General features: G+C 35.1%; 1 protein-coding gene across 8 annotated transcripts in view; it reads right to left on the reverse strand.

The window, feature by feature from the left end:
- Window positions 1-27368, reverse strand: part of magu (SPARC related modular calcium binding-like protein magu) — a 310140-nt gene that overhangs the window by 76698 nt on the left and 206074 nt on the right. For 7 of the 8 annotated variants that reach the window (XM_069836154.1, XM_069836153.1, XM_069836149.1 and 4 more), the window contains 3 exons: window positions 8791-8844; window positions 8572-8664; window positions 4667-4927 (listed from right to left, as the gene is read on the reverse strand). In XM_069836154.1, coding sequence (XP_069692255.1) covers window positions 4667-4927; window positions 8572-8664; window positions 8791-8844 — 408 coding nt within the window. The remainder of the gene's footprint in view (window positions 1-4666; window positions 4928-8571; window positions 8665-8790; window positions 8845-27368) is intronic. The other variant, XM_069836155.1, reaches the window with a different exon arrangement.

The following is a 27368-nucleotide window of genomic DNA, read 5'->3' on the forward strand; positions in this document are numbered from 1 at the left end:
ACCATGAATTAGAGAGACAGGACAACACGGAAAGCAAAAGCGGTGGTCTATTTCAATACAAACAGAATATTTTTCACAAATTACAAACTGATCAACAATTTCCATTTATTTTTGTGCATCTGTGCTAGGAAAGCAATGATCTTTCATCCAGGCGGCCCGGAATCGATTCCCAGTGTGATTGTGACGTAAATTGTAGAGGGCTTTCGGTTTACTTTTTTCATACCATCAACACTATCCACCTCGCCCTCATTTTATCCTTTGCAATATTCAGAGACATTATTATGACGCAATGCGAGAAAACGGTGGGTTACTGACGGCTCGCTCCCTGCGCGGTCTGCGATGCGCGGGCTGTTAGAGGTAAGTCGTAGTAGATCTTCAGTCGCCATATGGCGATCGCTGTAGTCACAAGTGTTACAGAAGTCTTGATTCTTCAAGTGTACAAAGTTAGTGTATAAAGTTTAGTGATTATTGTGTATTTAGGTAATGCCTACCAACAAATTCTCATTGCGTGAACGTGTATATATGTACAGTAGTGGCAAAAAAACCGGACCGATCCTTGTAGCTGATTTCAGAGCCTTGTTCACTCCAGAGCATGATAGACTGGTAACTAAGACTTTCGTGGTTCGAATCCTGCCTGGAAAAGAAACTTTTTTTTTTGTTCCTTATTTAAATTTATTCCCAATACTTTTCGATTGCAGCGATATTTTATTACTTAATTAACTTATTATTCCCAGAACACGAATTTTACCAGCTTATTTTCTAATGGCTTTCGAAATGGGCTACGTCAGCAGTCGAAACTACAACAATTTCAATAGATTACTCGCTATCTTGTGAATGCGGGCGTGGCATGCGCAGTGGCTCATTTCGGGGACTTTGATTATTCCGTCGGTCCGGTTTTTTTGCCACTACTGTACATAAAAGGCAGAAGGTCGTGTGCGAAAACAAGACGTAAATTTCGAATAAAGTTTCCAAACAGACTGTGCCTTCTGCCGAAACAATTAGAAGACTTGCTAAAAGATTTAAAGAAACAGGCTCAGTGAACGACCGAAAATCAAACAGGAAACGTAGTATTCTTACAAAAGAAACATTAGATGAGACTGACGAAAGATTGCGGGCCATTTCAAGCAACGACTGTGAGCTAAGCCCAAATTATTGAATATTTATTGTTCGTACTGTTATGTATTGTAGAAGTGCCGGAGAAATGGTTACGCGCTCGACAGAAACCACGTTAGCAGTGGGCCACGAGTCACCCCCTCCGTTTTCTCGCATCACGTCATAATAATGTACCTGTAGTTAAAAATAGGCTGGAATGAAGTCTTGAGGGTAGTATGGGTCTCAGTTGCTGGTATAGAACTTACGGAGACTTGTACATGAACGCAAGGATCAAATCGTTAAAAATTTGCTGACATTTTAAAGTACGAATGAATTAAACTTTTCAACCATTACTTGATGCAAGTTTTACAGTCTTACGATGGAACATTTAGGAATATTTTAAGGTATAAAACGTAACGTTTATATGCATGTCTTCTGACGTCTGTAAGTTCAGTTCAGTACTAGGGTGCCATCCCATAAAGTCGACAGACACATTTTCATACCAGTTTTTTTCGCACCTATAATTTCTATACTACATGACATATTGCAATTAAGTAAACAGCGATCCACAGAAGAAGGCTCAATGTATCCAACGTGACCTTGAGTTTAATTGCGACAGGCTTATGTCAGTAGATTTACTGGAATGTAAAAGCACTCCTGCGGGACAAAATTCCAGCACACCGGCGACGCTGATATAACCTCTGCAGTTGCGAGCGTCGTTAAATAAACCATAATTTAAATTTAAATTTTCCATGGGAAATCATTGAATTCAAAGACCTCTTATGTCTTCTTGGTGACTATAAGTCTAGAGGTAAGTCTGAGCATGTATGGGCAATCATCCAATTCAGACCTACCTCCCGGAGATGTGTACAGACTTGCTTTCATTAAGTCTTTACGTGTATGGGCCCCTTAAGGAACATTGTTTCCCAATTCAGGTATACCGTTATTCTGGGGGAATGTTAAATTTTATTACAATACTGATGTAAGAATTTCAAATTTATTTTACATAAACTATGAATTTTAATTACATATATTTCTTATAAGATTGTTTCAAATAACTAATCATAGAAAAATTATTGTAATATCTCATTTTAAAGCCTGTTGTAAGTATAATTAAATGTAAGTAAAAAGAAGTCAAACTCCTTACATTATCCATTTTTTTTAGATGTGTGTACTCATAAAGAATTTATTATTTTTTTTCATGTAATATATAACAGTGAGTAAAGAAAAAAATCTACAGACCTGAAAGTTATGTTTCACGCCTTAATATATTCCTTAATGATGTATTATAACGCTGCAGAACTGGCATCAAATTATGGGTGCAAAAGTTTCGTGCATCTGCTGTTTAATTATTAACATTTATAATGAGTTTTCCGTGCGTTCACATGTAAGTGCTCTTAAAGTCTTGGAGCTTCGGGTTTATGTGGTTCTCGTCAGGGCTGAGGTAGGATGACCTACATGTCAGCGTCGGATTCAGGAATACTACCCAGGCCACTCGACTGAATCGAAGCAATGATGACTTATATAGGACTCACAATGAGCCTAGGAGAATGGATTCATCCAGGAGTCCAGCCATCTAAAAGCCAAGCCAAGCTAGAGAAGTAAGCTGTAAAAAATAGCCTAACAGGTTCAATAATTTAGTACCGTAATGATTTGCCAGGTTTAAAATGGGCGAGAGATTTCCAAATTGAAGACCATTCCAAGGAGAAGTAAGATATTAACGATCATTGTTATTTGTAAAAATGTTATAGAATGTTATAAATTCGGACATTTTCACGTCATAGTAAAGACATCTAAGGCCCGTATGCACATTCGCGTTTGGGACAGTTCTTGAGGTTTCCTTGAGAAAACCCCACAGAATTCGTATGCACATTCAAGTTTTGAGACGAGCTTGGGACTGTCCCTGAATACCATTGCGTTCTTAGGAAATAATAACCAAATATAATATAATTTCTGATGTAGACAGTCCTCATTCATTGACGCCATTTTCTAGTTTTCCAAATCCACACAGCTAAAAGTTCAGATGTCGCGAGGGACAGTCGGCGCCAGCGTTTTTGGCGTGTGTGTTCTATAGTCTAATGCCCAGTTTGTGAGCATGTTGCTAGTGCAGCTGAGAATGATACCACTTCCTACACACGTCACATCAGCCATTTGCCAAACACAGTTGTCAGACTGACTGCGGCAAAGGTAGAACACTTGTACTTAACGTTCTCATTACTTATTTCACACGCCAAAAACGGTGGCGCGGACACTACTGTAAGACCTAACAAGCAAAACCTCGCGCCGCGTCTGATTCTGTGTGCACTCGGCCTAAGATTTCACGCAACAGGAGAATTGAACGTAATCGTAATTAGGTAAAACATATTTTATCCCACTGTGTTTGTTAGGTTATAATAACCAAATTAGGTTGTTACAAGTTGGTATATTTTAATACTCCTATTATTAGTACCAAATCAGGTAGATGTTCTTAAATAATATCTTACTGTGTTATGTAGTAACTAATACATGAAAATAATTTGAATTGTGATACATATTATTAAATTGGTTAACGAAATTTTCGTATAGCCTAATAATATACAATATAAAACAATAATAGCCTATACCAGGCCTGCAGAACTCACAAGTAGGGGAACTGTGACGTCAGCCTCACTCCACTTCTATTGGGGATGATCGACTTCCGCCTTGAGAATGAATGTTGATGCAGTCGAGCGTAACTAGAACGCCGTGACCGCACAGGTAGAAAAGGTGGGTGGGGTAAAAAGGGGAGGAAAGCAGTCGCTCTCAAAAGCTACAATTCTGCAGGCCTGGCCTATACTGTGGCTTGATTATTTTTAACTTACTGATTGATATGTTAGTACAACAGAACGAAACAATGTTCTATCATTTTAACTGGTTTATTTTACGACGCTTTATCAACTACAATGGTTACGTAGCGGCCGAGTGAAATCACGGTGTTAATACTAGAGAGATGAGTCCGGAGTCCAGCGCCGAAAGTTACCCAGCATTTGCTCTTAAGGGGACACATAATGTGATTTTTAAGATTTGAAACCCCGCTCACTCATTTCACGGTCAGGCAGGTACGATCATAAGCAATGATAATTCGCGGACACTGATTCAGTGATCAGCAAAGACGACATAAATGTATGAAAACATTCGCCTTCAAAGCGAATATTCTCAGTACAATCTCTAAAGACTAAGACAGGACGGAGTACGCGACTGTGCATACGAAAATTGAGATCGGTCTTGACTTATTCTTGGTGTTGGGAAAGTATTAAGAATAGCTTGGCGTTGACAGTGCTTACGGGTCATGGTTGGTACTGTGCTACTGGGATATGTTTTGTGGAAGTCTCCATGACAGCAGCCTCTTTGTTACATAATGGTATCAAACTTTCAAGGTGCTCAACGTGGTGCGATTTTTTTTTTTTTTTGCCGTGGCAATAAGACGTAGAAACACCCAACGTATCGTATGGACTCCATTATCAAGGAAGGTGGGCAAAGGGGAGCCTATCTGTCGAGTCCTGGAGGACGGATGCTACCCCTTGTAGGGCTCGCACAGAAGAGAGCTGCTACTCACGATCAAAGTCGAGCGCCAGGCAGGTTGCCCACTCTGTGCGCGCGATGCGGTTGTCTTCGTCGGAGTCACACAGCTTCGTGAAGATCTTGGCACAACGCTTCGGCTTCACCACCTTCTTGATGAGGCGGCGCAGGTCCCGGTATTCCACCTTGTCCAGGAACTCATCCTTGTCCTTGTCCATCGCAGAGAACTTCCAGTCCAGCACCAGGCGATCGGCGTCGGGTGCGGGAGCTGGTGCGGACGCAGGGGTCGTCTCTCCCGCTGTGACAAACGGCACTCCGTTGAATTATGATGTTACACATTTCAGATACACAAACAAAACGAAGAGTGGCAAGCATATAAACACTAAGGAACACGAATAAAGACAAAATAAACAAACACTAACATAAAATAAGCTCACAAACACAAGAAAACATGCAAGAATAATCAAAACATATACATACAAAAGAGAACTAGAAACAAGTAAGAACACAAGAACGAACAAGTACACACCCAAAAACAAACGAGTACGCACACACAAACAAACGAGTAAACACACAAATACACACACAAACAAACACACACAAACAAACAAATACACACACAAACAAACAAGTACACACAAACATACACAAACAAACAAGTACACACAAACACACACAAACAAACGAGTACACACACAAATACACACACAAACAAACAAGTACACACAAACATATACAAACAAACAAGTACACACACAAATACACACACAAACAAACAAGTACACACAAACATACACAAACAAACAAGTACACACAAACACACACAAACAAACAAGTACACGCACAAATACACACATAAACAAACAAGTACACACAAACATATACAAACAAACAAGTACACACAAACACACACAAACAAACAAGTACACACAAACACACACAAACAAACAAGTACACACACAAATACGCACACAAACAAACAAGTACACACAAACATACACAAACAAACAAGTACACACAAACATACACAAACAAACAAGTACACACAAACATACACAAACAAACAAGTACACACAAACACACACAAACAAACAAGTACACACACAAATACGCACACAAACAAACAAGTACACACAAACATACACAAACAAACAAGTACACACAAACATACACAAACAAACAAGTACACACAAACACACACAAACAAACGAGTACACACACAAATACACACACAAACAAATAAGTACACACAAACATACACAAACAAACAAGTACACACACAAATACATACACAAACAAACGAGTACACACACAAATACACACACAAACAAACAAGTACACACAAACACACACAAACAAACGAGTACACACACAAATACACACACAAACAAACAAGTACACACAAACATACACAAACAAACAAGTACACACACAAATACATACACAAACAAACGAGTACACACACAAATACACACACAAACAAACAAGTACACACAAACACACACAAACAAACAAGTACACACACAAATACGCACACAAACAAACAAGTACACACAAACATACACAAACAAACAAGTACACACAAACACACACAAACAAACGAGTACACACACAAACACACACAAACAAACGAGTACACACAAACACACACCAAAAAACGAGTACACATACAAACAAACAAGTACACACAAACATACACAAACAAACAAGTACACACAAACACACACACACAAACAAACAAGTACACACAATTAAGTACACACAAACATACACAAACAAACAAGTACACAAACAAATAAGTACACACAATTAAGTAACTTACACACAGACATTCATGAAAACACACGAATTCACACTTACTCATAAACAATCTGCAGCACACTTTATATACCAAATTCTATAAAGACTAGTGGCTTGTGCAGCAAATGCTGCAAACTAAGTTCATTAGACGTTCAAATAAATTTTTTTTTTTTTCAGATTTACTTTCAATGAGGAATACCAGACATTTTGAAAGTTATTTCCTTCCATAATAATGAAACATACTCCCTCTGAATGGTTTTTTATGCCAAATACTTTTTCTTGAACCTATCCACCTTCAGTTTTTTAGTTTCAACGCGAAAACGCAAGTAACAATGTCAGAACTATCAGTGGGTTTTCATGTGGGAGTAAAACAACAGCTATTTCAGGTCATTGTGGATTGTAGGTGAAAGTTAAAAAATGTCAGGTTTGCTATGCTTTCCAACTATAGACATAGCATCTTGGTATAGCTGCTGCATGTAGAGCTTGAAATGTAGGGGGTAAAATCATTTAATCCTGCTAAGAGATCTTGCTGAAATGATCGGGAGACTGCAAAACTTTATAGGCCTCTTATTTTATCAATAAGTAATACCGTCTTTCCTTAGGAAGTGTAATTTTTGCGCTCTCTCGAGCCAATACTTTAGAGAATGGCGCATATAAATATCTACATGTAAAAGACCCAACCCCACTTGATTAATAATTATAATTATAAAAATATTTGATTTTTAATAACAATATTAGGCCTATTATCTTACGCAAGTTTTGTAGTTATATATATAAACATCATGACATTAACTATAATAATATTTTATTTCTAATGGTAATAATGTCATCAAACCACCTCAAGTTTTGTAGATTTTAATATTCAATACACAGCTGTACTCAGAAAGTTACACACCGCAGAATCAGACCTGTAAATTATTTTGTGCGAGATCGTGCGTATTTGCTTGCTTTCCGCACAAAACCAATACGCGGTAAGTGTGAAATACCACATTCAGTATTCCCAACGTAACACACATAACAATTTCCCTCTTTTTACCGCTTAAGCGCCATATTCATTTTACTGCTTTAGGCTTTTAACATATTATTTTTAGAGATGTTTAACATAGTAATAATTATAAATTGGAAACTTACCACTGCAATTTCACCTAAATTGCACTGTTAATTATTGTTTCTAAATATCTGCAAAACTTAAGTAAACTCTACAATACCACAAAAGGTACTGCATTTGTAATGCAAGTAACATTAAGGAAGCCGTGAAAAAATCAACAAGATTCCAGATGCCGATGTTATTACTGCAATATGTTATATAAATAATATTGTTAAAATATTAAAATGAAAAATAAATCATTACATAACCTTACAGTTTGTTTTAAGTTCGCATTTATAGACTGGGGGGAAAAAAAGACAGACGTATATCACGGCCTGCTGGAATATAGTAAACACAGAAAACATTTTATAGCAACAATGTTGAAGATAGATATATTTGTTTTCCAAAGTTGCCGTCATTGAACAGAAACCAAGATGGAGATTTCATTGCAACTAATTAGAAATTCGTCTTTTAAGTATGTAATAAACGATCTTCGCACAAAATAATGTACGACACACGAGCGGTATGTTTGCTTTCATGTTCTCGGAAATTAAAAAAGCTCAACTACGTTTCGCTTTTTCAATCTTTTCCTCGAACATGAAAACGTCAACATACCGCTCTTGTAACGTATATTACTATTTAGTAAGTCATGAAGTTTTTAATAACCAATTGAATTTTAACTCTAAATATGTCAGCAATCCTACTTTTCAGCGTGCCTCATTGGTAATGAAAATGCCAGCATATTTATCAGCAATGTAAACAAGAAAATCAGTTCTTCATAAAGCCTGCATGTGTCGCCAAAGAAATTAATGAAGGAATTGAGTTCCTTCTTAATCAGTTGTTTAACGATAACGATGAGACAGAGGATTCGCCATGAATTACCTGACATTCGCCCTACAGCTGGGACAAACAAGGGAAAAATCTAATAAGGTGATCAGGTGTGTGTGTGTATGTATGCATGCATTCATTATTATGTATGCAGGTATGTATCGTGAATTTAAAAAGTAATTGCAATGAACTTATCAGTGAATCACACAAGCAGCGCTAGTGCTCACCCGTTGGAGTGGTCGGCACCATTCTGTTGTATTCGGTGCTGAAGATCTTGATGAGGTTCTTGTTGAACATGGACCTGTCCTCCCGTCCACAATCTGCAACAGTAGATGCGTTCCTTAGTGCATTCAACATGGTGTAAGTACCCAAGAGTTCGGTCATGCGTGTTCCAACTTCCTGCACTGAAGACAGTCATGCAAATGCCCACACATCCAAGCACTCACCCTTCTTTTGTTTGCGGCCTCTGGTAGAAGAGCGACGCCTAGTGTTGGACTTCCCTGCAACACAAACACTGACTTCACCATTCGTCTTGGGCCTGCTTCCCTCCTGCCGTCCAGGCTACAATTTTAACAGGTAACAAACACAAAGGATTCGACACCCACTACCCGACCGTACGACCATTTTGTTATCCTTGTACCTTGCGAGTCACAGAGAAGCAGCAACAGTAGCAGTTGATGAAGAGAAAGTGATGACAACTGGTAGGATGAAAACAAAAGAGCGAAAAAGTGTATTGCAGCGGCAGATTTTCAGGGGAGGCAAGGGAGGAAGTACCTTCCCTAATATTTTGCCAGAATACAATATGACAGTATTAATTTCAGCTGAATTAAGATCAAGTTATACAGACGTGGACAAATTATTAGACTAAATTAATTATATGTGCAACAAAGCTGTATTTATCGGCAGAAATAATGAACAAAAATGTATTTTGCACAGAAATAATGAACAGAAAATTGAGTCTGGAAGTTACTAATATTTTGTGAACATTCCCTTATTCTTTATTAACACGTTGATTTTGTCAGGGATGCTGGAAACCAAAGTTTGACACTTTCTTTGAATATCAGCATCATTTAGCCAGATATCAGACAGTGCTTCAATGAGTCCATGTTTTGTTGTAAGCCTCTTTTTGTTCACTTTCTTCCTCAGTATATTTTCAATTTCGTTCATGTCCGGTCTCCTTGCAGGCCATGGGAGAATAGACTGTTGAATATCTTCTGCAGTATGTAATTAAAACACCAGTAGTACCAACACAGCCAGACAAAATATACTTAAACATTGGAAAAATATATCGGAAGATGTAAATAATCATATTTACAACAATTGAGACTCTGTGAATTATACTGATATTTGATATGACGAATTGTATTTTGTTTTCAAGAAAAACGTTTTAGTCTAATAATATGTCCACGTCTCTATAGCAAATGACGGACATTTTTCATATTACATTAACTGTACTATTACATCCTGTTGATGATGTCCGCTCGCTATAGATAGTACAAATAATTCGTATCGAAAAAAAAAACAGATAGAGCTGTAACATATACAATCGACATCGAGCAGCGAAGTGGATATGTGAGAGCGGAGACAACTATATGACTCTCCTCCCCAGTAACCATGACAACAGCAGTTCAACCAATAAGATAGCTGGTTAGCGGAATGTTTAAATCTAACTAGAACCCGCAAGAGGAGGCGAATTTGGAGAAATCTTACTCACCGCTGACAAGTGTATCACTAAAGCTCGACCAATTACAAAAAGACCTTCGACTTTTCCAATACTCACGTGGCCATGGAGGGGAGACGTCATCATTATACGAGCAGCTCGCTAGGCCGGGTTACACTAGTCGGACTCCAACTGTGGTAGACAATGACACTGCCCCTTCCTTCAAAACGTTTTTTTTTTATCAAGCTGGCTGAAACTCCCGTAGCTTCCTTGTTGATGTGACAACATTACATTTCAACTTAAATTGAATTTTTTTTTCTCTTTTAAATACTTCGCAACGTTGTAAATAATTTTACGCGCGTCACTTTTCAATAGCCTGCCGTGCACATTTGGTTTCCCTTTCATTATTCTATATTACAATCTGTTTTAACTATACACAATACGTCGAAATGGAATATTATTAATTGATTGAAAAGTGAAAGATTGGACGCGGACACGAGTGTGTTTAGAATAGTTTAGAACGTACTCGCTGCGAGACGTCGATCAGGGAGCGCATCTACAACACAACAGATCCCCCACTATGACAACCTGCGCACCAGCGAACACTGGTTAGTGGCGCAGGTTTTAATGTCAGTGGTCGGGCTATAGTCTCGGCTGCTTTCTGCTATGTCCAGCTGTATTGGCAAACTCTCTCTCATTCTCTCTTTCTCTTTATTTCTTCTTGGCTTTAGAAAATCGCGTCATCTCTCCCTACATAAGTTTTGTTTTATATTGGCAGAATTTTTTTTTCCGCGAACACTTGTAAAGTAGTACGGGGTAAAACTACCTGCTTGTGAGTAACTGAGACTACACACGAAACTAACGTGTTTGGAAGTCACAGGTGGCTGAAGACATCTGCAAATACACCACGTGATTAGATGGAAACAGCATGTGCATGCTTTGCTTTCAGCATAGTACTACCACAGTCTACTATATACAGTCGCGAAGCTTGAGGTGATTTTTTGCAAATCTCGTGATAAAGCGCTCCAAGCGCTTAGCAACTAGAAACAATAGACTGTCCACTGTCGACTTTGGACTGAATCGTATTCCCATCGAGTGCTAGCTCGTTGCGTATTTCACATTGATGCTTGTGAAATGTTCGTTATTGGTTGTAATGAAAATGTTAATGGCTAAAATACAATAATTGGAATAATAATATTTTACTAGAGACGTAGAAAAATGAAGTTTGTTTTAATGAAATTTATTGATCACGTTTTATTTTCAATTCTGGTGGGATTATTATTGCTTAGGCCTACTTTTTTTCAAAGGATATGTTTTTAATTATAGCTGTTAATTTTGTTGTTATTTTTATTTGTTATTTTATTAGAAACGTAGAAAAAGTCTGTTACAATCAAATTTATTAATCACGTTTTATTTCCAATTCTGGTGTGATTATTATTGCTTAACCTCAACTACGTAAGCCTACACTACAAGTACCGGTACACGTACATAAGTTAATCCATTAATTCATATTTCCATTATTATTGTTGTAAAGGGAAATGCAAATTAATATTTATTGGTTTCATAGTTAATTATCTCTATAATCTTGAATGAGTGAAGCGATTATAGTAAATTTCAGTTCGTTTTGCACAAACAAAAATAATATTAACCTATTTCTTGCAGGTATCTTCGAGTTTATGGTGGAATTTAATATACTTCATTAAAATAATAAATTAACTTTATGCATTTATTATTTCAATAATGGAAGGAAGGTGTTAATTTTTCCAAAAGAACACAACGAAAGTGTAATATATTTTGTCGGGTGCTAGGAGAGAGATCTGCGATGAAGAGGCGATAGTAGCGATCCTAGTGGTGGGCAACTATCCATGTTTGCATTTTTACTACATATTGAGCTTCGCGACTGTATATAGTAGACTGTGGTACTACCTCTGCAGGTTTTGAGAACAAACTGTGCTGTATGAATATATTCGCTTCCACCGTACATAGTCCATACTACAGAACGTCCATATGATAAAACCTCCACAGGGTCAAAATGTCCATACGGTGAAAATGTGCATACGACAGAAAGCCCATATGATAAAACGTTCTTAAGGTCAAAATGTCCATAGTGTCAAACGTCCATAATGTCTAAGTACAAAAGAAAATTCTGCTTGAATAGAACACAATAAATTTTATTCCATAACACATATAAAAAGTATTATTAATCATCGGGAACCGGAGCCCCACTTTTGAGGTGGTAACCAATACTTTTAAGGTAGCTATATGAGAATTTCTCCATTTTCTTTGTACCTGTTGCAGTTTCTCACAATCTAGAGAGTTTGTCTTTGATTCGTCAAATACGTTTTATTCACCGGCTCTTTAATTTGTGTATGCCCCCCTCTTTCTTGCAATATTTGTTTCCAAATTTCATTTCCTTCGCGCTTTAGGCACTTTATAAATCGCCAAATGGATGGATGATGTACAGCCAACGCTCTTGCTCTTGCCTTAACACGGTTCAAGATGCACTTTACTCCTATATCTGCTTCATCGGCACTATGTAAATGCTTATCTGTGCCATCCCGCAAAACCCGAATGTTATGCAGGTTGGTACAGGTACCCACGAAAAGAAAGAAGTGGCTTACCCTTCTGTGATGGCACTGAGGATTTCGTTCCATCTTCAAACATTTCAGTTCTGGTTAGTACTGCACTTGAAAATTTTTACACAGATTACTATAACTACCTTGAACAATGGATATAGTGTACATTATACAGCTATGGACATTATGACTCTGGACATCAGAGTGAAGTAGACATTATAGAACTATGGACATTTTGACTCTGGACGATTTAACATGGACATTTTCAACGTGGACATTTTGACGTATGGACACTATAATCTTGGACTTTATGTCTGGTAACCATATATTCAGAGACTGCTAGGGACATATACATGCAAACCGGCATGAAATTTGCAAGAAACAACTAGCCTATATTGCAGAGACCTCTAGTGAAAAATAGATTAACATCACGATTCGTAAGCTTCAGCACTTACCTTCAGATGGTTCTCCAACCGATTTCAGTTTATCATGCTATATCTCTAGCTTAGTTTGCAGCCTTTCTAGTTGACCTTGGTTGGTTTTCCAACACGTTCTTAATTTGCTCAAATCAATTTCTTTTTTCTTTAGTTTGTGCACGTCACGTTCACACGTGCAGTATTTTCTTATACTGGTTCTCACATGTTAGCTGGAGAAAATCACATGAGGGTGTAAACGGCCTTTTAAATGGCAGGACTGTCAATATAGCCGATGCCTAGAACAGCCTGCGAGCAGATTGGTGTCTATCAAAGCTGAACAAAGTAAGGACGCACACGTCACAGATACTCAGCTGTTAGTGCACACACAACGAAAACCAAGTCTCTAGTGGGACGAAGCGAGTGGTGACTAACCAATAAGAGCTACTTTTACACATCTCCCTAACCATCTCGAATGGACTGTGAATGTAGTGCTCTAAGTAATAGACAACATTACACCATCAGTATAATCATAATTATTTTATTATTATAATTATTATCATTATCATTATTATTATTATTATTATTATTATTATTATTAGACGTGTTATTTAATGTTATATATTAGTCAATACTAATTAATAGTACTAGATAAGATAAGAGTAATCATTTGGACACTATACATATTAGCCATATTAGAAGAACGCCAGTCAGGTGAGTGAACGACAGCAACAGAGAGGCAGCTCAATAAAATAACACTACACCATGAAAGTCTCCATAACCATTCAGATACTTCTGCCACCGGAAGGGGAAACTTAAAAATCTAAAAAAAAATAAATAAATAAATAAAAATAAATAAATATATATATATATGTATGTACGGCCATATGTATATAATATATGTATGTGTATGTATGTATGTATGCATGTATGTATGTATGCACAGTGTTCTGCCCAAGAGCAAGTCTTTAACTGTAAACCCAGCATTTCCCATTCTTCCCAATTTCTTGCTTTTCTCTTAATATCCCCATATAATACCTTAACGTTGTCTATCAGCTGATATCTTTTACCCCGAACTCTTCTCCCGTTCACCATTCCTTAAATATCGCAATTAAAAAATTAGGCCTACACCAAAATAAAAGGAATCAGTCACTGCACTCACACACCTACTGGCACTTACACTTATGCCAGAAATAGTGTCATATATACAAATATACTTTTATTATTATTATTACTATTATTATTATTATTATTATTATTATTGTACTATGGCTGCAAAGGGCATCTTGCGCGTATAAGACCCTAAAACGGCCTCTGGATCGAAGCCAGAAATGTCTATAAAGAACAACAACAAATCTCTAATGAAAACAGCAACCCTGACGTTAATGCACAAAAAGTGATGGTACATAGATTTGTGTAGTGCCCGCCGGCCCTGATATTGGGATGGGCAGAAATCTTAGAAGTCTATTTGTAAGAAAATATCTTCAGGGATGTATGAGTCAGTTGAATAATGGCAGCTTAAGAGAGAACGTGTCACGTATTACAATGTGCTATAATTAAACACAAAAACATCGATCACATCATGCCACTGGTAAAGAACGAAGAACAAGGAAAAATCTTGCACTGTCTGACTAGGGAAATAAGTACACACTTCATGGAGAACAAAGTAGCGTTAGAAATGCAATTTATTTATCAGGAGAGCAACATGCTTCCATTAGCTAAAGAAGTTTAACGATGGACAGCCTCCATTAAAGGAATTCTTAAAAGAAAAAAAGAAGAATGCGAAGAATCATAGTCTTTTGTAACTTCACTGAAAGAAACACTTCGGAATTCTACCCGCTTACTTGTAATCTTGAAGATTTCAACAGAGACATTATTTGTCCTGAAGTTACGTTTCAGAACATAATACATAATTCCATAATTCCTGCCTTTCTGTTTGACGTCTAACGGTTATTTGTGGTTCGATGTATGCCGAATATTATTCTAAAAGTTGTGTAGGAAAGACCCTTTTTATTTTTATTAAGAACAGCAATAATTGATTTTCGTTAGATATTACATAACCATTAGAAGCTGGTAACAGCTGAAAAAGTAAGTTAAATACCTCAGGTGTTGCTGAAATGAAGTTATGCAACTCTGTGTTATCTCTAATAGAAGAATATCCCTGAAATCCTATTCATGTCAACATCATCATTAGTTTCACAACTCTTAACAAACAGTATTTAATTGGCCCATCGCTTACAGGTGTTAGCTTGTGTACGAGTACATCATCATTTCCATTCGTGTTGCAACAGAAAATTCGCATACTTGTGAATACATTTATTTTATCTCGAAATTAATCAATTTATCAAAATGTTAAGTTTATTTCTTTTCACAAGCCTCTAGAATCCTTGGACGACTCCTGTAATGAAATACTTCTTGCATGTAAATTTTTGAAAATATGGTGAGCTGAAAGGAAGGTTTTGGGGATGACCAAACCTTCTGTTTCCAAAAAGGTGGAAACTACGTATCCTTGAACTTTTAGTTGGCTGCCATTATGATCCATCAGGAATAGAATCAATAAAATTAATTTGACATTATAAATGATGATATTAAGTTTTGTAACAATAGGGGACTGACATTTTTGTAATTTAGTACAGTAGTTTTTATCATTCATGTAAACAACAACTGCTTAGAAAAATTAGAGTTGGCAATAATACTATATGTGATTTACACCTTGTATGCACAATTTGCTGAGTTTTACTTCTGCGCTTTTTGATAAAATACTACATCATTCGTATTATTGTAAGTATTCTAGTTGAAGCAAGTAAAACGATAGGGTTGGAAGTAAATCCCGAAAAGACTAAGTATATGATTATGTCTCGTGACCAGAATATTGTACGAAATGGAACTATAAAAGTTGGAGATTTATCTTTCGAAGAGGTGGAAAAATTCAAATATCTTGGAGCAACAGTAACAAATATAAATGACATTCGGGAGGAAATTAAACGCAGAATAAATATGGGAAATGCGTGTTATTATTCGGTTGAGAAGCTTTTGTCATCTAGTCTTCTGTCAAAAAATCTGAAAGTTAGAATTTATAAAACAGTTATATTACCGGTTGTTCTGTATGGTTGCGAAACTTGGATTCTCACTTTGAGAGACGAACAGAGATTAAGGGTGTTTGAGAATAAGGTTCTTAGGAAAATATTTGGGGCTAAGAGGGATGAAGTTACAGGAGAATGGAGAAAGTTACACAACGCAGAGCTGCACGCATTGTATTCTTCACCTGACATAATTAGGAACATAAAATCCAGACGTTTGAGATGGGCAGGACATGTAGCACGTATCGGCGAATCCAGAAATGCATATAGAGTGTTAGTTGGGAGGCCGGAGGGAAAAAGACCTTTGGGGAGGCCGAGACGTAGGTGGGAAGATAATATTAAAATGGATTTGAGGGAGGTGGGATATGATGGTAGAGACTGGATTAATCTTGCTCAGGATAGGGACCAATGGCGGGCTTATGTGAGGGCTGCAATGAACCTCCGGGTTCCTTAAACGCCAGTAAGTAAGTAAGTTAGCACAATCCACTACGCAATATTAATATTGCTTTTTCCGCGCTTTTTCCTCTCCATCGAGTACAAGAGCTGGAATGTTCGACCACAAACACATTGTCGGTGTGATGCCTCTCCTACGTTTAGTTCCAGAATCGCGGCGCTGGCGTAGCTTGCACGGTTCCTATACAGAGTGGAAGTAGCATAACTATGCATATTTTAACAGCTTATTTCTTGGATGGAATACACTAAAACATTCTAATACCAAATTAGTCCTAAATTAATACTTTCCTCAGAAAAAAAATAATTTTCGCTTTACTGTTAAGACTGTTTCATTCGGTAAGTGTTATCAGTACGATTCTGAATTTTACTCTTACTCATATCATTACAGAAAATGAATGATTTATCCCCTTGCAGTTTTTCAATAAAAATATACTATTTTCTTGCAAGTTAAATAAAAAGATTAACACGTATCGTTATTTCTTGCCATTAGGAAGTCTGGCAACCCTGCTGGAGTGACTACGGGACTATACTCTACTGTCATACCAAGCACGTGTGAGCTTTCGTACGTGAGCCGGCGACGCACTGTTGCCAAACTACGCAGACTTTCAGCCTAATTTTCTAATTAACAATGCACTTAATTACAAAATGCATAGTAAGTTTTTGAATTTATTTTAATTTACTCAATTGCCCTCTCCAATCTTCACACTTACATCACTTTCACCCTATATACAATATACCACTTAATTGAGGAGTCCAGTGGAAAAGGGGCCTATGCCACATTCCTGTTGATTTTTAGTTTCTTCGATAATCCGACAGACCTTGCCGTCTAGGACCTCTTTCATGAACTTCCAGTCTTGTGGCCTGTGTCTTCCAGACATGATAAGACACTCGAAAAAGAGAGAATTTCAGTGGAATAAATGCTTATACAAAATGTGGTCCCCTTTTCCACTGAGTCCCTACATATTGTCTGTGTATTAAAACAGTCCTTTACTTATTCTCTTAATAGTACATGATAGTGTCCTGCAATGTTCGAACATGAGAGAGGCAACCAAGACATTAAAAACTTCATCTTATTTTATATGAAAAAGCTAAACGCAAGATTTGTACTAAAATCCTTCAGCGGTTAAAGCATGAGTGGAGACAGCGAATATTTTTTATAACAAAATGAAACAAACACGACAGGCCTCCTTCTGTAGCGCGAACATCGGCGAATATCGAACTTCGCCATAATCGACAAACTTGAACCGTACATAGCACCCGTAATGCACGACGATAGTACATGATTTTAAATTATTATTATTATTATTATTATTATTATTATTATTATTATTATTATTATTATTATTATTATTATTATTATATAAATTGCGCACAATGTGCATTGATTTATATGGCATTTACAAGTTCACTGATGGAGCTTTTTCTTGCTGTACATCTCGTGATATGGTATTATTATTATTATTATTATTATTATTATTATTATTATTATTATTATTATTATATAAATTGCGCACAATGTGCATTGATTTATATGGCATTTACAAGTTCACTGATGGAGCTTTTTCTTGCTGTACATCTCGTGATATGGTATTATTATTATTATTATTATTATTATTATTATTATTATTATTATTATTATTATTATTATTATTATATAAATTGCGCACAATGTGCATTGATTTATATGGCATTTACAAGTTCACCGATGGAGCTTTTTCTTGCTGTACATCTCGTGATATGGTATTATTATTATTATTATTATTATTATTATTATTATTATTATTATTATTATTATTATTATTATATAAATTGCGCACAATGTGCATTGATTTATATGGCATTTACAAGTTCACTGATGGAGCTTTTTCTTGCTGTACATCTCGTGATATGGTATTATTATTATTATTATTATTATTATTATTATTATTATTATTATTATTATTATTATTATTATTATTATTATTATTATATAAATTGCGCACAATGTGCATTGATTTATATGGCATTTACAAGTTCACCGATGGAGCTTTTTCTTGCTGTACATCTCGTGATATGGTATTATTATTATTATTATTATTATTATTATTATTATTATTATTATTATTATTATTATATAAATTGCGCACAATGTGCATTGATTTATATGGCATTTACAAGTTCACTGATGGAGCTTTTTCTTGCTGTACATCTCGTGATATGGTATTATTATTATTATTATTATTATTATTATTATTATTATTATTATTATTATTATTATTATTATTATTATATAAATTGCGCACAATGTGCATTGATTTATATGGCATTTACAAGTTCACCGATGGAGCTTTTTCTTGCTGTACATCTCGTGATATGGTATTATTATTATTATTATTATTATTATTATTATTATTATTATTATTATTATTATTATTATTATTATTATATAAATTGCGCACAATGTGCATTGATTTATATGGCATTTACAAGTTCACTGATGGAGCTTTTTCTTGCTGTACATCTCGTGATATGGTATTATTATTATTATTATTATTATTATTATTATTATTATTATTATTATTATTATTATTATATAAATTGCGCACAATGTGCATTGATTTATATGGCATTTACAAGTTCACCGATGGAGCTTTTTCTTGCTGTACATCTCGTGATATGGTATTATTATTGTTATTATTATTATTATTATTATTATTATTATTATTATATAAATTGCGCACAATGTGCATTGATTTATATGGCATTTACAAGTTCACCGATGGAGCTTTTTCTTGCTGTACATCTCGTGATATGGTATTATTATTATTATTATTATTATTATTATTATTATTATATAAATTGCGCACAATGTGCATTGATTTATATGGCATTTACAAGTTCACTGATGGAGCTTTTTCTTGCTGTACATCTCGTGATATGGTATTATTATTATTATTATTATTATTATTATTATTATTATTATTATTATTATTATTATTATTATTATTATTATATAAATTGCGCACAATGTGCATTGATTTATATGGCATTTACAAGTTCACCGATGGAGCTTTTTCTTGCTGTACATCTCGTGATATGGTATTATTATTATTATTATTATTATTATTATTATTATTATTATTATTATTATTATTATTATTATTATATAAATTGCGCACAATGTGCATTGATTTATATGGCATTTACAAGTTCACTGATGGAGCTTTTTCTTGCTGTACATCTCGTGATATGGTATTATTATTATTATTATTATTATTATTATTATTATTATTATATAAATTGCGCACAATGTGCATTGATTTATATGGCATTTACAAGTTCACTGATGGAGCTTTTTCTTGCTGTACATCTCGTGATATGGTATTATTATTATTATTATTATTATTATTATTATTATTATTATTATTATTATTATTATTATTATTATTATATAAATTGCGCACAATGTGCATTGATTTATATGGCATTTACAAGTTCACTGATGGAGCTTTTTCTTGCTGTACATCTCGTGATATGGTATTATTATTATTATTATTATTATTATTATTATTATTATTATTATTATTATTATTATTATATAAATTGCGCACAATGTGCATTGATTTATATGGCATTTACAAGTTCACCGATGGAGCTTTTTCTTGCTGTACATCTCGTGATATGGTATTATTATTATTATTATTATTATTATTATTATTATTATTATTATTATATAAATTGCGCACAATGTGCATTGATTTATATGGCATTTACAAGTTCACCGATGGAGCTTTTTCTTGCTGTACATCTCGTGATATGGTATTATTATTATTATTATTATTATTATTATTATTATTATTATTATTATTATTATTATTATTATATAAATTGCGCACAATGTGCATTGATTTATATGGCATTTACAAGTTCACTGATGGAGCTTTTTCTTGCTGTACATCTCGTGATATGGTATTATTATTATTATTATTATTATTATTATTATTATTATTATTATTATTATTATTATATAAATTGCGCACAATGTGCATTGATTTATATGGCATTTACAAGTTCACTGATGGAGCTTTTTCTTGCTGTACATCTCGTGATATGGTATTATTATTATTATTATTGTTATTATTATTATTATTATTATTATTATTATTATATAAATTGCGCACAATGTGCATTGATTTATATGGCATTTACAAGTTCACCGATGGAGCTTTTTCTTGCTGTACATCTCGTGATATGGTATTATTATTATTATTATTATTATTATTATTATTATTATTATTATTATTATTATATAAATTGCGCACAATGTGCATTGATTTATATGGCATTTACAAGTTCACTGATGGAGCTTTTTCTTGCTGTACATCTCGTGATATGGTATTATTATTATTATTATTATTATTATTATTATTATTATTATTATTATTATTATTATTATTACAGAAATAAATTGCGCACAATGTGCATTGATTTATATGGCATTTAAAAGTTCACTGATGGAGCTTTTTCTTGCTGTACATCTCTTGATATGGTATCATTATTATTATTATTATTATTATTATTATTATTATTATTATTATTATTATTATTATTATCATTATTATTATTATTATTATTACTCTTACCATTTTATTATTATTACTATTACTCTTACCATTATTATTATTATTATTATTATTATTATTATTATTATTATCATTATCATTATCATTATCATTATTATTATTATTATTATTATTATTATTATTATTATTATTATTACTATTAAAGGAATGACTGTTATCCATAGTCTATTTGATTCCGTCTTTTTTACACATACTGTACTTAAATCTCCCAGTCAATTTTATTGCATCCATTTATCCCAATTTCGTTACCCTAATTTCTGTACAGGCGTAAGAAACAATGGTAGCAATCTCCTTAAATCCCTGTAAATATTTTTTACATGCTTCTTCCTTCCTTTCTTTCTTCCTTCCTTCCTTCCTTCCTTCCTCTCTCTCTTACCTTCCTTTCTCCTCTTCCTCCCTCCCTCCCTTTCTTCCTTCCTTCATCTCTCTCTTTTTTTTTCTTCCTTCCTTTCTTTCTTTCCTCTGAATGATTAAAAATTTACTACGGAATATGTTTTACAAATTAAATATGTGGTATAGAAATGACTGTACGATAATATCCAACATTTTTTTTTAAATTTCGCAACGTTTAGGCTACCTTGAATAAGACTGCTGTATTCACATCCAATTCACAAAACAATAAAACAGTACTGAAAGGATTACGTTCAGTTATGTCGGTCTCTGATATCGGTATCGCCAGAGAAATAGCTACCGGTACGTTATGCTTGCTTCTCTTCTCTTTCCGTCCCTCACGCGCAGATGAAGGTCTACCGTAAAATGAAATGTTGGCACAAAAAAAAAAAAAAAAAAAAAAAACAGTGATAATGTTTGATACAGGAAGAGAGAGGTATGTCGTGCGATCATAATCAGATGACTTCTACTATGTCAATTATTATTAGTGTTACAATTCCAGTTAACCAATCAAGCACGATATACAGGGCTTTCATTTAAAAAATTCCCAGTCAAAATAACTATTTAAATTGAATTAAATTAAAACAAAAAATATGTCAACATATATAATGAGGGGGGAAGTTTAAAAACAGTGTTAATTGTGTTTTAGATTTTACTCACTCATGTCCCACCCCATTTCCAAATTTCAAATGGTGATAATTATTTGTATACTTCTGAAGTCTGATCTGTGTAATATTTTACTAGTCAGCGACGTATGCAATGGAGGGGGAAAGAAATTGGCCACTATGCTCCATTATTTACTGGCTTAGTTGCCTCATGAGTGATGACTTATTGGCGACACGAGGTTCAAACACGTCTTCGAACAGTTGATTTAAAAACCACCCCTATATTATGATACTTAAATTTGAAGGAATATTCAATTGTTTATATACCTCATTCATTTGTTCTCACATCTTTTGCTTTTTATCACGTCGCCTGGTAGCCTAGATTATTGTTGTTGTTGTTGTTGTTGTTAGTTGGTTGTAGGATAAAAACGCAGTTTATTTTGGGTAATTTAATTAATTAAATCTATTAATTAAATGTTCAAAATGTGCTTCATTGTTGACTTCCCTATATAGCATTGCCATAGTACGAAAACTATACATATATAACGTAAATCCAAACTTCGGCTTTTATTATCCCCCATCTTGTTTTAAATTTTTAAAGAATAGGCTATTGCACAACTATAATATTCCTTGCAAATCTGGCTTTCAGGTAGAAGCTCCCTGTGAAGCAGGCTTGAATAATTTCAAGGGAAAAGTTGTTCCGGAGCCAGGCATCGATCCCGGGACCCTTCGCTTAGCGCAAGAATGCTCTACCGACTGAGCTATCCCAGGAACCATACACGACACCGTCACAATTCTTCCCTTTATATCCACACAATTCAAATGGTCTCTCAAGACGTCAGAATAATATTCCTTAATATTAGTTTGTGTTAGCCTACTGTCTGAAATAACCTGTAATCAACAATATTCTTGTTGTAGTTTTATTCTCCTCAGCTCTAATCAACAATCCAGGTTACCATGCGACGACAGAAGACAAAATATGTGAAACAAATGAATGAGCTGTATGAACAATTGAATACTCTTTCAAATTGAAGTATTATAATATATGGGTGTCATTTGAAATTTCAAAGGGAAGTGTGAGAGAAAATTAAACCCAGAATAAATATGAGAAATGCCTGTTATTATTCGGTTGAGAAGCTCTTATCATCCAGTCTGCTGTCCAAAAATCTGAAAGTTAGAATTTATAAACAGTTATATTACTGGTTGTTCTTTATGGTTGTGAAACTTGGACTCTCACTTTGAGAGAGGAACATAGGTTAAGGGTGTTTGAGAATAAGGTGCTTAGAAAAATATTTGGAGCTAAGAGGGATGAAGTTACAGGAGAATGGAGAAAGTTACACAACGCAGAACTGCACGCATTGTATTCTTCACCTGACATAATCAGGACCATAAAATCCAAACGTTTGAGATGGGCAGGGCATGTAGCACGTATGGGCGAATCCAGAAATGCATATAGAGTGTTAGTTGGGAGGCCGGAGGGAATAAGACTTTTGGGGAGGCCGAGATGTAGATGGGAAGATAATATTAAAATGGATTTGAGGGAGGTGGGATATGACGGTAGAGAATGGATTAATCTTGCTCAGGAGAGGGACCGACGACGGGCTTATGTGAGGGTGGCAATGAACCTCCGGGTTCCTTAAAAGCCAGTAAGTAAGTAAGTAAGTGTGAGAGGTAAAGGGGTGAAACCTAAGTACAATTAACACTGGTTTTAAACTTCTCCCTCAATAATGACGTGTTTTCTTGTTTAAATTAAATTTAATTGAAATGTTATTTAGTGTGGGAAGTTTTGAAACGAAAGACCTGCATAGACTCTCTCAATATTAAAGACCAAGACAGGCAAACGTTATAAGTGGAACATGCAATGAATGAATTATATTCAACAGGAGCATTTTTTGTCCATGTAATTCAGGATGCCTCCAATTCCGAAGAAGGAGAAGATGATAGCGCCTCCTCTTTGTGTAGATACGTCAGGACGCGGCTTGAACCTTTCGTCAGTTGACGAGCAGTTGTTTCTCTTTCAGTAATATCCACTATTAAACGACGCATTTTCTACGTAGTTTAAGAATTAGGTTGCGGCTGAGAACAAGGGAAGAGTACAAGAAACTCTAGCGAGAGGAGGGGCGAGGCGCCTGTATGCTACTGGCCTGGGGCGCCACATGGTCTATGACCGGCTCTGAACCTAAGCATCAGTTCTTTAGCCTACTTTCTTTACCACGAGCACGAACCAATCAGTTTCTCATTAAATCTGATGGCACGTTAGACAATTCAAGGTGAACGCACGAAATGGAAGGTAAGACAACTGTCATTCAATAGTTTACATATTTGCGTTCAAATGTCGAAAATGTGAACGAGCTCAGGAAATTGGTGTTCTAGGAACTTTTTAGATTTTTTTCAGCCCACATTTTATTTCTACGATTTCACGTAGCTCTTTTCTTTCCTCAGCCAAGAACTTACAGTATTGCCGATATCACCTCTATGCCGACGACCTACAACTTTACATACATTCCAGACCCAATACGATCAATGAATCGATTGACAAGTTAAATTGTGACCTAGCCACTGTCTCCACTTGGGCGGCCAATTTCGGACTCGCACTTAATCCAAGTAAGACTCAAGCCATAATTATTGGACATAAGCGTTTAGTTAACTCCCTTAATAACAGTAATCTTTCAGTTGTTACCCTTAACAACACGCTAATCCCTTATTCATCTGTCGTAAAAAATCTTGGCTTCTTTTTTGATAATAATCTAAGTTGGAATTTTCAAGTTAAAGAAACGATAAAAAAAATCTGTTCCTCCATTCACTGTTTGAGTCGCTTGAGAAACTTCTTGCCCCAGCAACTAAAACTTACCCTAGTGCAAACCCTAGCAACGCCGCACTTCGATTATTGTGACGTTTTGTTAAGTGACCTAAGTTCTGAATTGTCAGTCAAGTTACAGCGAGCTCAGAATATGTGCGTCAGATACGTGTGCAACATCCGACGGTATGATCACATATCACCGTCCTTCGCAAGTCTCTCGTGGCTCCGACTTCAAGAACGTAGAACTTTACACTCTTTGTCTTTACTCTTTCGAATTCTGCACACTTCAACACCAAATTACCTTTCGTCTCGTTTCTCTTATCTATACTCTAACCACGACGTAAATACCAGATCACTTATCTGTGGCACGCTAAGTATACCTCTTCATAGAACATCTTGTTATTCATCATCTTTTACATTATCCACCTCGCGTCAATGGAATTCCTTGTCACAAAGTATTAGGGGCTGCAAGACAATAAACACCTTTAAGAACAGCTTAAAAGATAACCTTATTAGCATTTCACTCCAATCATACTGATTTAAACTATCACATTGTTACTTTTTTCTTTAGACATCATCCTGATTGTGCTGTATTTTAATTGTCTCGTAATAATCTCTTTCTATTACCTAATATTATTTGAAATATATTAACATTCTATGTATTTTAGTTTAATTCTGCTACACAGTTTATTTCAGTGTTTAATTAATAGTTCATAGTATTTTGTTGTTTAATTTGTAAATAACTTTTGTATACATGTAACTCTCATCTAAATCAAATTGTTGGATTCTTTGTAAGTTCATGCATATGTATATACACTTTTTGCTGGTTGAGTGGAAGAAAAGGCCTTACGGCCTTAACTCTGCCAGCTAAAATAAATCATTATTATTATTATTATTATTATTATTATTATTAACTTATTATTATTATTATTATTATTATTATTATTATTATTATTATTATTATTATTATTATTAAAACCTAAAAGGATGGCCTAGTTTGTGGTATCCGTTAAGCTTGGCTAATCCAAACTAATTTAATAAGTTGATTTCCATAATCAGGATATTATCATTCAAATTCTGGAAAGGAAGGGTCGCCATCACCATGATACCCATTGTGTTTGGTTAACGTAAACAATTCAGCCAGTTTCTATGATCAGAGGTACCGCTACTCTCTTCATGAAAGATGTGTTTAAGAGGCTTGGAATACCTACATCTATTATTCCGATTGTAACCTTGGCTGCATTGAAAGGATCAATTGCTCTCCTGCAGCATCACCTATATTCGAAATGAAACTAAGTTCATTAGCATTCTTTACTTTTTTGTAAAACTTACCTCTTTAAAACTAGGTATATTTCCACTAATCTTAAAATGTATTTGCAGCTATGTACTTGTAGAAGTTTCATTGACAAAACCAAATCAATGGTTCACTGAACTTGCAAAAATTTATATGGTTAAGTACTCTTTGTCCCTTGTGGCAGCTCACGAATGGTGAGAAGATTTCTAAAAATGTATCACAAGAGTTCTCATTTTGTCGATAATTTGCGAACTCTTAGCGCGAGTGAATTATCCAAAGAGATGAGAAGTCGCATGATATTTGAATAAGACTATTTTGTGAACAATAGTAACTAATAAAAAGAAGAAAAGAAAATAGTACACTATTAAATAAGAAATTTAGGTTTTTAACTTCACAAATTTCATTAGCCGGCTTGGCCTTGCTCTCCTGTAATATGAAATCTATGGGTAAACATTCCACAATGGCTACAGAAATTATGCTTACAAGGGCGGGTTTTCAGTAGGATACGATGGATTTGGCTGAAAGTATTAATATAGATTAGTAGTCGTCAGCACTCATTGAAATGGGTAACGGGTAAGCAGTGCATCGTCGTGCAGCAGGAAAGGGGAGAGAGCATAACCGCCAGCAGTCACGGATGCACCATAGTGCAGTCTCTCATCCGCGGGTAAGAGACGCTAGCCCGAGGGTGCACTGTGCTGATGACCGCTGATGTAAACTGATTTAAGGTTCCTGAAAACGATGGTAAACGTCTCTAGTTTCGGAATTGCATATTTGTGAAAATACAGCAATTTAAACAATCTGGATTGTATGTCGTTCTTACGCGCACCTAGCTCATAACCTACTTGGAGGGGGCACTAGAGGCGAGGAAACAGTCGTCTTAAGCAGAAATGAAGGGTCTCGGCATTATCCCGACATAGCACACTGTGCACTGGCTTGACGTCAATGTCAGGTGTGCTCCTCAAGCAGTTTGTGTCAATATTAGATACTAGGGGTGCGAGAATTCATGCCAGCTGCTAATTGCTTGTGTCAACAGAAAGTTCTCCAATTGTTTGCACCCTGAGTTAACCCCATCGGATTTATTTTATTACAACCACCTGTCGAAGTAGATTCGTTGCATCACCGGATTGTCAA

Source organism: Periplaneta americana, chromosome 9 (assembly GCF_040183065.1).
Source record: "Periplaneta americana isolate PAMFEO1 chromosome 9, P.americana_PAMFEO1_priV1, whole genome shotgun sequence".
Taxonomy (NCBI): Eukaryota; Metazoa; Arthropoda; class Insecta; order Blattodea; family Blattidae; genus Periplaneta; species Periplaneta americana.